Raw genomic sequence first — 12,407 nt, 5'->3', positions numbered from 1 at the left:
GCAGCTCGTGGCGAGTGAACCGGAGCGCTAACACTCGCTGGTCAGAGTTTACAGTCCAAACACGAGCCGTGTCGGTCTCTACATCTACCACAAACAACTGCTGTTTAGAGGCTAAACCGTGGACGATAATAAAGAGCTGAGAGTGTCATATTTTAAGGAGTGCACACTGCCGGATGGGTGTGTGTGTGTGTTTGTTTCTTAGCTCATGTACGCACCATTAGCAGACCGCTGCATTGATTGTCTTGAAATTTATGAAGCGCGGCCCATTACAGACCTCTCTCTCGGCCGTTCTCTATTTCCTCCTGCCCACAGGGAGTCTCACTTGCGGTGTAAAAGCGTAATTAAAGCTAACCAGTATCGGATCTTTAGCCGTGATTACACCGCGCTGGACGCGCGCGGCTCCCTGAGTAATGGCATTACGGGAAGCACGCGGGCAGACAGTCTTTGTGTCGGCCAAACGCGTTAGAAACGCGTCGATGAAAACGAATAAGGAGGGATCAAGTAGGCCATCGAACGAGAGCGTTCTGAATGGCTCGGCCGCCGCCGCGATAAACAGCCCTTCAGAATCACATTCACGTTCCCTGACCCTCCAATTTATAGCAATTAAATGAAATGCCTCCTATTACTCCGGCCTCTCTCTCTTCCCTGTTCTCTTTCATTGCTCCATTACGCGGAGTCGAGGATAAATTGGCTCTGTGATGGAGTGTGGCCCCCGTAAAGCTCTCGTTTATACCCAGGCGCTCTCGCTCATCGCCGCTCGTTCAGTCTGAAGTAGTGACGGCCCGCGTTTGGCGGGTTTAAGCCATCTTCAGATGCTGCTGGAGGAAGTGAAGTATCACTGTGTGGCTCAGAGACGGCCGGCGAGGAGCTGAATGCTAAACGAGAGCAGGATCACACCTGCTTTCTGCTTTTATGAACAAAGACAATCGAGAGAGAGCGCTCTTTAGAGGGAACTTCAGCTGGAGTATACAAGCGTCTTTGATTGTTGATCATGCCGGACATGAACAGCGTTCTGAGCAATAAACAATATGATTTGGGGATTGAGACTGCGGTCATTTTAGTATAATTGAGTCTAAACATTGACTTGATTGCATCCTTGTTGGAAAAAAAATTCAAATAAAGAAAATAGTAGTGCAGACTTTATTTGACGGTTAAACATATTAGTTGCTAAAGTGTTGCCAAAGATTTATTTCTTTTAAATATGTAGTTTGTTTACCTTTTATTCATCAATCAATCCTAAAAAAACTTAGCAGAGGTTCCCCCAAAAAATGAAGCAGCTAAACGGTACCACTAATAATATATCGGCATATTAAAATGGTTTCTGAAGGATCGTGAGCAACGATGATGAAAATTCAGCTTTGAAAATAGGAATAAATTGAATTCAATTTGAGTTTAAAGAGTAAAGTAAGAGTAATTATTTTAATTTTTCAAAAAATATATGCATTTAGACTAGCAGAAGAGCTGATCATTTTTTTGGTCAAGGTTTTCCTTGCTTTTTTGTACTATGTGTGTGGTTTTATCGCACAGAATTATGCAGTTACTGTCTTTTATTGTATTTCTTGGGGGTGCAGTCACATAAGCAACAATTCTGAAAAAGATGCTAAAAATGGTCTAATCATAACACAAATGATGCAAAGCTTGCTTTGGCACTGATTGAACGAGAACAGTGAAATGATGTGGCTTTTGTGCTTATTGCCGTCATAACGTGTTTGAAAAGACGAGCGTCACGGTTAATATTGCTCATACTTGAAGTTACAGATTCCAACAACCTTAACAGAAACATCACTGTTTGCGGACGAACTTAAGAGTGATACAGTGTGACTCACTAAGGGTCGCTTTGCAGCAGCTTGGCATTACGGCGGTGAGATTAACGTCTGTGAGTCTTCAGGCTTTCATTTCGGACACAGCTCAGCTTAGAGCAGCACAGAAGAGACGTCGGGTATCATTTTCCTGCCGTACAGACTAATTCAAAAAGAGCCTCTGTGTTTTCACCTGCCTGAAGTGGCAGAACAACAGCAAATCGATGAGTCTATTCATCAGGTAGCCGTGCCATTGAGAAGTCATTGTGAATGAGATTACCATTGATCTGCGCTGCCGGACAAGCACAGCCTCCATGTAAATGTGTGCGTGTCCGCAGACACTGATGCATTGTGAAATGACACAAAGCACTGGCTCATGGGAAACAATAACGCTTGCTAATGAAATCAATGGCTTTGCTCTTTGCTGGCTCGAAATGTCAGTCTGCGTTGGGTTCGAGTTTTTGTAGCGTGCTCTAGGTGGAGAAGATCTCGTCGCTGAATCTGCAGCGCGACCCAGTTGAATGGGATTGGAAAGATCAAGTATCAGAATCTCGAAAAGTCTTGGTTAATAGTAAATAAATGTTCGCTATTCTGAAGTGTTGCCTTTATATCACATACAAGTATATTTAATTTATAAATGTATTTTATCTATATATATATATATATACTGTACATGCATGGGTGTAACACTATAAATATGCACAGTACACACACATATCATGCATATCGTTTGAGAGCACTAATAATAATTTGAATTGCATTGCCCCATTTTTAATAAAACGATGTAGAGTCCATTTCATCGCCAGTTTTCTTGAGGAACCAAAGTTTCCAAATCTCGACTGAAAATTCATGATTTTATTACTAATTTGAGGCGGGTGTAAGATGAAGATAAAGGGACCGGTGATTTTTTTTTTGTCAGGACTTTAACCCTAAAATGCTTGATTAAAAACATGCCAAAGACACCAAATCAGTTCAGCAAATTCCTCCGTATTAACACAGCTTGCCGTTTGGGACAGACAGGAAGTGTGCGTTTTGAGTCGCCGTCCAAAAGCGCCGCCACTTCCTGTGAAGCGGCGAGATGAGGTGTGAGCTGTGGACGTGTCTGAGGGAAGTGGGCTCAGATTTGATCATGGAGTGGCTGATCAATAAAGCTTTATTACAGAGGAGTAATGCTTTAATCTAGCAACTTAATGCAGCTCTCCACTCGTATTGATCCCGGCTCACAGAGACAGGAAGAGGGAGGCTGGTAATTGTTGGCAGGAAAAATGTTATCTGTGTGTGCGAGAGAGTGTGTGTGGTTCTGAGTTTGATGGGCCGTGCCAAATCAGAGCAATTCATTGCTGTTCACCACTACGTTTTATTGCTTGCTTGACATTTAAACTGATGGAGGATGTCAGGGATCTATCAGCCTTCAGCTCGCCACTTAAATTCACGCTTTTCTCAGCCCGGCTGAATTGATCACGGGTCGTGGGTGTGAATTGGATGCATATAAATTTCCCCTCTTGTGGCTTTTACTCGACAGTGAGTGACGTCTCCTTATCGCCATGGCGACAGTCGCGTTGTCCCGCCCCCCCTTCCGTTTAAGAGATCCACGATCTACGATCTCCATCGGGAACGCTCTAAGAGCCGCGAGATGCTTTCTTCTCCTCCGCTTTGACGTTTTTTGGGGGTGAATGCGCCACAGATCACTGATTGGCTGAGAAACGTGGGTAACTGAGTAATTGACGTCAGTGTAATGTAATTAATTATCGTAATTGAATTACGAAAAGTGAGGGATTACTCTATTTGTAATTTAATTACAGTGACGTAATGGAACTGCACGAAGTACTATTATAGACAATTCTATATCAAACAATATTTAACATCATAAAGTTAAAATGTTTAATGTAGTGCAGTCAAATGATTAATCGCGTGAATTGCGTCCAAAATAAAAGTTGTATATATTTAAGAAAAATATTAAATTAAATATAAATGTAAATGTTTTAAATATATGCCGGATGTGTATATTCATATAAATGTAATATACACAGTATACAGAGATAATAACAAAAGCTACTTTATTATGGATGCAATTGATCGTGATTTATTGTTTGACGAGACTAGTTAAATGTAATGTAATATTTGTTTGAAAAAGTTTCATGTCTGTATTATTGTTATCTAGTTAATGTGAGATTTAGCAAGTAATTGGTAATAATTCAGTATTTTTTTGAGAGTGTTTAATGCTATAATCTGATTACACTGTTGAAGAGCTGGTAATAAATGACTTTTTAAAATGACTCACCCAACACTAAAATAGTTAGGTAAAACATCTGATTCACATTCTGAATTGCATTTACAGCCATATCTGACGAATCTGAAACATCAGATCAAACGTGAGTCAATTATGAACACAACTACAGATTAATTGTTTGTGACGTCAGGCAACCTGATCTTTCGTGTTTTTACCGTTTTGCTTGAAAATGTAAAGTAGACCGTACCAGACGATTCCTTTTTTATCTGAAACGCTGACAGAAAGTGCATGAAATAAAGCGTCTCTTAGCGTGACCGCTGCAGCCTCGCTCGCTTTATTGCTTTATTAGGATTCTGTATGTACAGTGTACGGCTGCTGTAATCCTGATGGGAAAAAATCTCATTTAATAGAATAAACATCAGGACCGGTGCTTGTTCGATCGATTGGAGGGTGTTTGTCTTCGTCCAATACAACCACGGCTGTAGATACATGCGTTTAATCCCAAAATCAGAATTAGAAGAAGATGAGTGTGTTTTGTATTCTGAGTGTGGGTTTTGTCTGTGGTTCTGCAGAGAAGGATACGAGATGACTGACGCTAACATAATGACTTGTTTTGAGCCGAGTCGGCCCCAGAGAGGTGTCTTTAGCTTTATTACATTTAGCTTTTTCAGCCCCGTCCCTCCTCTCTCTCTCTCTCTGATGGTGTTTTCAGCGAGGACGTGTGAGGGAGGATGGAGAGGTCAGCAGGTGTCTCTCTTCTTCTATTGCGTCTGACCTCCTCTCTGCGGCGGTGGCAATGAGGGGCCGGCGTAAGGAAGTCCTGACAAATGTTTTGTCATCCTGCAGGGTCACCGGTGGCACGGCTCCAGATGAAAACCTGGGGGAGATTTTCTGTCTGGCTGCACGTTCAGGAGCAAGATATTAAACACAACCAAATCAATTTGCAGAGTTTTTTAGCGGAAGCTGTTGGACTGACTCAAATCATTCGCTTTTATGAATAACCTACAGCCAACGAATCAACAATATAATTCAAGACTATTACTATCAGAAACATCCTTTGATTTACTTCGAGTGGGTTCTGTTTATTTCCTTTAAATCAAGTGACAGGAGTCATAGTTAATAATCTGATCGATGAGATTTCTACAAATGACTTTATAATTGTGTTTATAATTGTGCTAAAAACAGAAAGCAGAAGCTTTTGCATCAGGTTACTGAATCAATAAATGCAACAGTAGGAAACAAGTAGATAGGCAGATGTACCAGAGAATATTTAGGAGAATATTTTCTGCGGATGCAAACTGGGGATGGATAATAAAGATCACTTTGGTAGCATTTATGTCATGTTTGTTTGGAGAAGAAAAATGAACAAAGGAAAAACAGGTGCTATTAAAATTAATTACTGCGCTTTCTAAAAACATCCACCATACTGTATTCTGCCGCTCCCTTCCCTTGCACACGTGTATAGTGTTCTATATTGTTGTGGTCTACAGCAGAGTCTGATCCAACACGTGAGATCTCGAGAAGTTCATGCACTGGCCTTACCGGACACCTACTATCCCAATTACATGAAAACACCCTTTTTTATTGGCTTCTCAGCGAGCCGTTGAGCTATGAGGAGCCATTGTTGAGAGTATCAAATGAAAGGAGGTTGAAGCTTTGAAAGCTGTGTTTGTTTGCTTTTTAAATGTAGAAGCACATCTCGAGCTCGTGGACATTGACACTAAATCTGCCTAATGATACAGGTCTTCCTCCACCTGACAGTCCAGCAGATATAATGACAGAACTTTCTGTTGTCAGGCCAGAATCTTGTTTTCTTTGCTTTCCTGAAGATTCGTGACAATCACGAGTCAGAGAGAAAGTGTCACTCAAAGGGATGATGGGAAAGGCTTTGTTATTAATAAGCTCAGAGCAAACAGCCAATCACTGTTCTGTGTTAACAAGTTCCTCATCTGTATTCAGAGCGTCTCGTTTTAATTAGACTACATGCACAGATCCTCCTGTGTGTGTGTGTGTGTGTGTGTGTGTGTGTGTGTGTGTGTGTGTGTGTGTCTTCACCACCCAGGCTGCACTACATGTACCAGGAGTGTGTACTTCCTTTCTCCGTTTCACTTAGTCTTCTGCCCTCAGTGAGGCTCAGTTCACATGCCACCCGCTGATCTGACTTTCTGCTTCTGCTCTTCCCCAGAGTTTTTTCTTCTTGCATCATGTTCTCTCACCTGCCACTGGCTTTCATTTGATGCCCTACTTGCATTGTCTTTCATCTTAACATGGCTTTCTAGAACGGTTGACTGGGATTGGTCAACAGCGGCATGCATGTGTGTATAACTACTGCACAACATAATTGACCATTTCAACTCATTTCTGCATCTGTTCAATCGAATTTTTCATGTAGGCCTAAACCCACGCTGCTGATCATTAAACTGGTCCACCAATGTGTTTGTGTGAGTGCTCCGTTAACGCTCTCTCCTCTGATCACATGCCGGGTTCGTTCTATTTTTTATATAATATTTGAAATATTTGAATATAAAATGGAAACACATCTGTATTCGGTTGATTTAGTGAGTAGTCATGTAGCAAGGACTGAGGCATAACTGCATGACTTTCCGTACGTTCTGAAACTATGTCTATGTGAAAAGTGCTATGTGAATAAATGCAAACACAAAAACTCTACACAAACATGTGGATTCATATTTCACACTTGAAGCAAACTGCATGAAAATGCATAGTTGCTGTGACAGAAAAGCTCCAGTGTGTGTAGCAACAGCTCAATACTGGATTGAGTGTTTTGACATCTGGTCTCTGACCTCGGCTCAGTCCTGCCTGACTCTCGGGTCACACGGAGACCCGACTTTATTGAGAGGTTTGCTGATTTATGACTGTACACGGAGGTTACAGTTTAGTTAGAGTTGAGGTTAAGCCAAAGATTAATGTTAGATTCAATGCATACTAGACATTCAGTCATAATCACCAGTCTGCAACATCTCAAAGCCCAGCCAGCAATGCTGGAAAACACTGTATTTCTTCCCAGAGAGAAGACGGCTGCATGCATTCACCGCTGTATGTGTGTCGCGTGATGCATTGTGTTTGTTTGACACTGATGAAGTGTTTGGCACAGGTGAATTACTCTGTTACAGTAATTACAAACCGTCCTGGAGTGCTGCACTGATGCATTGTGGGGAGGCGTTATAAGAAACCCCTCTCTCACTGATGCATTGGCTAGTTTAGAGATGCTTCAAATGTCTGCATCTGTGTGTGTGTGTGTGTGTGTGTGTGTGTGTGAGAGTGTGTATGAAGGAGCCTTTATCTAGTCCACAGGTGCCTCATTTGCTTTCACAACACTTCCCGGCTCTCTCTCACACCGCTCGTACCATTTCACTCTCGCTTTTCACTTCAGCCTTTTTTTAATTTAAACATCGGAAAAAGAACATTTTTTAAGCCGTTGTTGGTATAAAGTTGCTATGGAACTGAAATAGTGTCCCATCTCCTCTAAAAGAGATGCATTGGTTGTTGACGATGGTAAGAAATGATTAGCACTAGGCGTGCTGTTTACACACTTTTACATATTTATGTACTTTTCATACTTTAAACTGGTCAAATTAAAGTCTGCTAAACTGGAACAACTAATTTTGCTTCATTTTCATTTTAGCTATTAAATTAGGATTGTATTTTTACACTAAGTGCAAATAGCCCGCCTTATTGGCAAAATCTATTTACAGTTTAACTCCGCCCACCAATTTGGGATTGGGATTACAAATGAACGTCACAGGACAGCTCACTGGTAAAACATATGGCGATCGTATTTTGACGCGATCGACGTAGGTTCATATTGATCATTTTAATGGTTTGGGTGGCAATAGTTTGATGTGTATATAAAACTACTGGCATTTTTATTTCTGAAAAATCGTACGTCATAGTGGAGTGAGATGAGCTAATGTGGAGCAAATCTAAATTAATAAATGTGTCTGTATCACTTCATTATGCTTTTATTTGCCTCCAGAAGGGTGACAACTTCTGAAAAATGAATAGCATTTTAACAAGGAGCCTGTAGTTCTCCTCCTGACACGTGAAGGCGTTTCAGAGTCTCTCCGAGTCTGCTCATGTAACCCGTCTCTCGTCTTCTCCCTCAGAACCCATGAGGACCCCCAAGAGTCTGAAGATCGCAGAGACGCAGGCACGCTTCATCGCCGTGGACTGGGAGTCGCTGGGCTACAACATCACCCGCTGCCACACCTTCAACGTCACCATCTGCTACCACTACCACAAAACCAACCAGAGCAAAGCCGACTGCCTCGAGATGGACCCCAAAGCCCCCCGACACGTGGTGGGCAACCTGCCGCCCAACACCAACGTCAGCCTGAAGATGATCCTCACCAACCCCGAGGGACGCAAAGAGAGCGACGAGACCGTGATCCAGACGGAGGAGGATGGTACGAGTAGCGCACACTCCCCTGTCTGAACTCTCCGTACATTCAAATAATTTATTCATATAATTTCAGTAATTACATTTTAGAATTCACACATTCACACAAGATGTTAAAAGGTATATATATAGCCAGTAAAGTAAGTATCGAACACATTTTTCTCAGTAAATATATGTCTAAAGATGCTGACTTTTCACCAGATGTCGAAAACAACCCAGGTATTCCATCCAAACAAATAAGTTCAGAAATTAAGTTATGTGTAATAAAATGGAATGACACAGGGGAAAGGTGTTGATACTTTTAACACTTTTTGGGAAAAACAGCTTCAAGACTTCTCCTGTAGGAGAAACTATCACATGCACAGATTTGAGCTCATTCTCCCATGTCTTCATGAACGCCGGCTCGCTCTTTTCCGTATAGTGTTAATATGCCGAGAGTCTTTCTGCACAGCTGTGTAGGGATGATGATGGCTGATTCACTCTGTACGACGTGGCTCTGGACTCTGTTGTGGCTAGTTGAGTTTCTCAGCACGCTGTCGGCCCACAGATAAGTGCTCAGGCACAAGAAAGTCTGACATGAATTCATTTTGCCCTCTTGCTTTCCTCCGTCCTGAGGTGAGCCATCAAGATCATTGATTGGAGGGGCAGCGAAAGCAAACATCTACATATAACAAAACCAGAGAGCATCCATGAATAATCACAGCCTGACGTCACTTCTCATTCCCTAATTTGTACTGTTATCCACGCTGATGATTTAAGAATGCCGTAGTATGAGTATTGCGATGTGGGGTCAGAAGAACATCCAGGTATAAAGACATCAAACTCTGGTCTTCCTCTATTTTCAGATGTTTGGTGTCAATCACCTTAATCATAATATATGACCACAAAACCAGTCTGAAGTAGCATTAAGTGGTAGGGTTTATTAAGTAAAATAATCTTGTTTTCTGTTCGAAAAATTATTCTTATCTCACTGGTAGATTATTTTGCTCATTTCAAGCAAAAACTCACCTAATTTTTACTTGTATTTTCTAAAAACGACAATAATTGTGTCGATATTTTGGCGGAAAACAAGGCAAAGTATTGATACGCACGAAAAAGTATTGGGAAATTGAATTACTGATGACTCACTGCCATATAAAACCAAACATCTAGCCGGGCAGTCTGCATTCGCACACATCTGTGAAAATTCAAGCTTAGTTCTGTTTAAAAAATGCCACCTTTGCAGAAAGGTCTGATAGGTATCCCATGCTGTAAGTACTGTTTGAAATGATCAGCATTTAGCAGCAGCAACCCCCACTGGCCTCTGGAGCAGTGGAAACCTGTTCTGTGTTTGGCAATCTGATGGCAAGCAAAGTTTGTTGGAAGAGGCTTTATAACCGTATGAGCCCCTTACTTCCAGTTTCTTACCAAGATATTTGGACATCGCTATGAAGGCATCTTCTGGAAAGCCTTCCTATCTCTATATTAATGTCTGTGTTTAGAATTTGATAAAGTCTCTGTTGCTGCCAGGTTTCCCAATACTTTGATCCGTGTACTGTAGTATAGCTCTCACCGTTCACCCAGAAACACAAAGAAGATCAGGTGACTGACGATGTATCCAAAAGATAATACGCAGCACTGGCCCATTTAAAATGTTTACATGATTACACTGACAGTTAAAGCCTCATTCTGTAACATCTCTCTTATGGAGAAACAGATCAAGACGTGTCAGGAATGTATAAATATAACTTTTTTTATTCAGAAGATGAGATGAGTGAGGCAGATAATTCAAATAAGGATAAAGGCAGGAATATATTGAACAATCGAACAGGAGCGCACCTGACAGTCATAAGTGGGTTAGATGCTGTGAAGATGCCGCTGTGATTTCTTGACACATCTGGGACATGCACATCGCTTGCACAACTTTTTTTTTTTTGTCAGGCGTCTTGACGTGAATAGCGTCGCTGCACAATAAAGGCCACTATCAGCGGCTCCACGGGCTGAACGCCGGCGAAGCCAGCTTTAGGTGTGCGCCGCTAACAGGAACACCGTTTGTTTTCATCTGCGCGTATGCAAATGATTTTTGAAGCTAACATTTTCTTGTTTTGACGAGATGACACACTCCTACCAGAGTACCATCATTCCTGCCCATTACTTTTGTGTTGCGTTGATGGCCTTTTTATCCCGCCGAATGATTTATAGCGAACGTGCGCACTCACAGTCAGGTACAGAATTAATTTTGTGCCCACATTTAATATTATTTATGCAAAGAAATTCACGTGTGGGCGCAATTTATATGCGTCATCAAAACCAATTTCACCCATGGAGCCTCTGCATCAGAAAGTTTTAGGGATCATGAGAATCAGTCAATGCTATTGTACTCAACATTTTCCACATATTTATTCTCTTTTCTTTATGATGCCGTTATGGATATGTGGATACAGATTGTCTTTACCTGCAGCGTAGAGTCGTTTGTAAGCAGCAATGGATTGTGGGTGACTATCCCTTTCTATTTCAGTGTAAGAAAGCACTGCAAATGACTCTTCAAATGAATCAAACTGAATCGTTTCAGACCTTTTTATGCAAAGCGATTATACACGTATTGACTCAATCGTGAATCGCTAGCTTCCAACAGCTAAAACAACATGGTTGCTGAAATATGATCAGGGTCAGTTTACAGTGATTTATCAGTAATGTTTTATTGGGGCACAGCTCACACACAAGTTAAAAGGGTTTAGTGCTGCATACCAGCCTCACTTCTCCCATCAGAAACACGTATCAGTTTCTAGCTAAAAGTCCAGCTGTAAATTTTCCACCGAGGGAAAACTTTCAATAAGACCAGCCGACGTTATTCTGCTCTGCTTGCTTTTAGTGCTTGAGTGTTCATTTCCCTCCTCGTCTGTCTGTTTGCTCTATAGTGCCCGGTCCGGTTCCCAAGGAGTTTGTGAGAGCGTCTCCGTCGGAGGATAAGATCTCACTGCAGTGGAAAGAGCCTCTGGAGCCCAACGGCATTATAACCCAGTATGAGGTAATGCTGCCAGTGTCTCGTTCCTATTCCACCGTGTCAGATTTGAGTGCTTGTGTGCAAACCTGAAAGCTCGTGTATTGAAAACATGGGATGTTTGTCTTGTTCTCTGTGCGTCTCCAGATCAGCTACAGTAGTGTGCATTCGTTCGACCCGTCAGTGCCGTTGCTGCGGCCGCCCGTTTTGGTGTCTTTACCGTGGAACACGTCTCGTCACAACTTCACGCAGCTGCATCCAGGAACCACCTACCAGTTCCTGATCCGGGCCAGCACCAGCAAGGGATACGGACCCCCAACCACGCTCAACGTCACCACCAACATATCAGGTGTGCTCATGCGGAAGTCAAGTATCTTTACTCAGCTTCATTAATGCCAGGAAAAAGCTTTTCTACTTTACTTTTTTGGCCAAAATCTCTAGACACGTAATAACTAGCAAAATTATTTTATTTCAAACAGAAAAAGAAGGTCATTTTGCTTGTTTCAAGCAAAAACTTGACTTGCTTTTTTCTGATACTAACAAGTCCTTTCGATTTAAGAATTTTTTGATGTTTTAGCTGGAAACAACAAAAAATTTAAGCTAGAAAAGCTTTTTTTTGCAGTGCATCTACTATGACTGAGAGCATCTGTTGGGGTGGGAAAAGGTGACAAAAAACTGGATCAGTACTGTAAAAACCTGAAAACTGAAAAATGTTATGGCAAAAACCTGTTAAATGGTTAATAGTAAATTCCTGTAAAATCTACACTCTAAACTAATGTTCCCAGAATTCCCTGCATTGCATTTCAAATTTTGTTCGAATTTTGTTTTTTTGTTTTTTTTTAAATTATGTTTCTACTAAGTTTTATTATTGCAAAGGTACAAAAAGATTTCAGTTCTTTACTAGGTGGGTATATTAATATATATATATATATATATATATATATATATATATATATATATATATATATATATATATAT

At 41.3% G+C, this 12,407-nt stretch overlaps 1 protein-coding gene across 20 annotated transcripts in view; it reads left to right on the top strand.

Moving 5' to 3' along the window:
* Positions 1-12,407, top strand: part of ptprk (protein tyrosine phosphatase receptor type K) — a 132,960-nt gene that overhangs the window by 88,681 nt on the left and 31,872 nt on the right. For all 20 annotated transcript variants that reach the window (XM_043218949.1, XM_043218931.1, XM_043218935.1 and 17 more), the window contains 3 exons: positions 8,157-8,456; positions 11,347-11,456; positions 11,577-11,778. In XM_043218949.1, the coding sequence (XP_043074884.1) occupies positions 8,157-8,456; positions 11,347-11,456; positions 11,577-11,778 (612 nt within the window). The remainder of the gene's footprint in view (positions 1-8,156; positions 8,457-11,346; positions 11,457-11,576; positions 11,779-12,407) is intronic.

Source organism: Puntigrus tetrazona, chromosome 20, assembly GCF_018831695.1.
Source record: "Puntigrus tetrazona isolate hp1 chromosome 20, ASM1883169v1, whole genome shotgun sequence".
In the NCBI taxonomy this organism is placed as follows: domain Eukaryota; kingdom Metazoa; phylum Chordata; class Actinopteri; order Cypriniformes; family Cyprinidae; genus Puntigrus; species Puntigrus tetrazona.
Note: the sequence above shows the minus strand (reverse complement) of the source record. Positions and strands in the feature narration are given on the sequence as shown.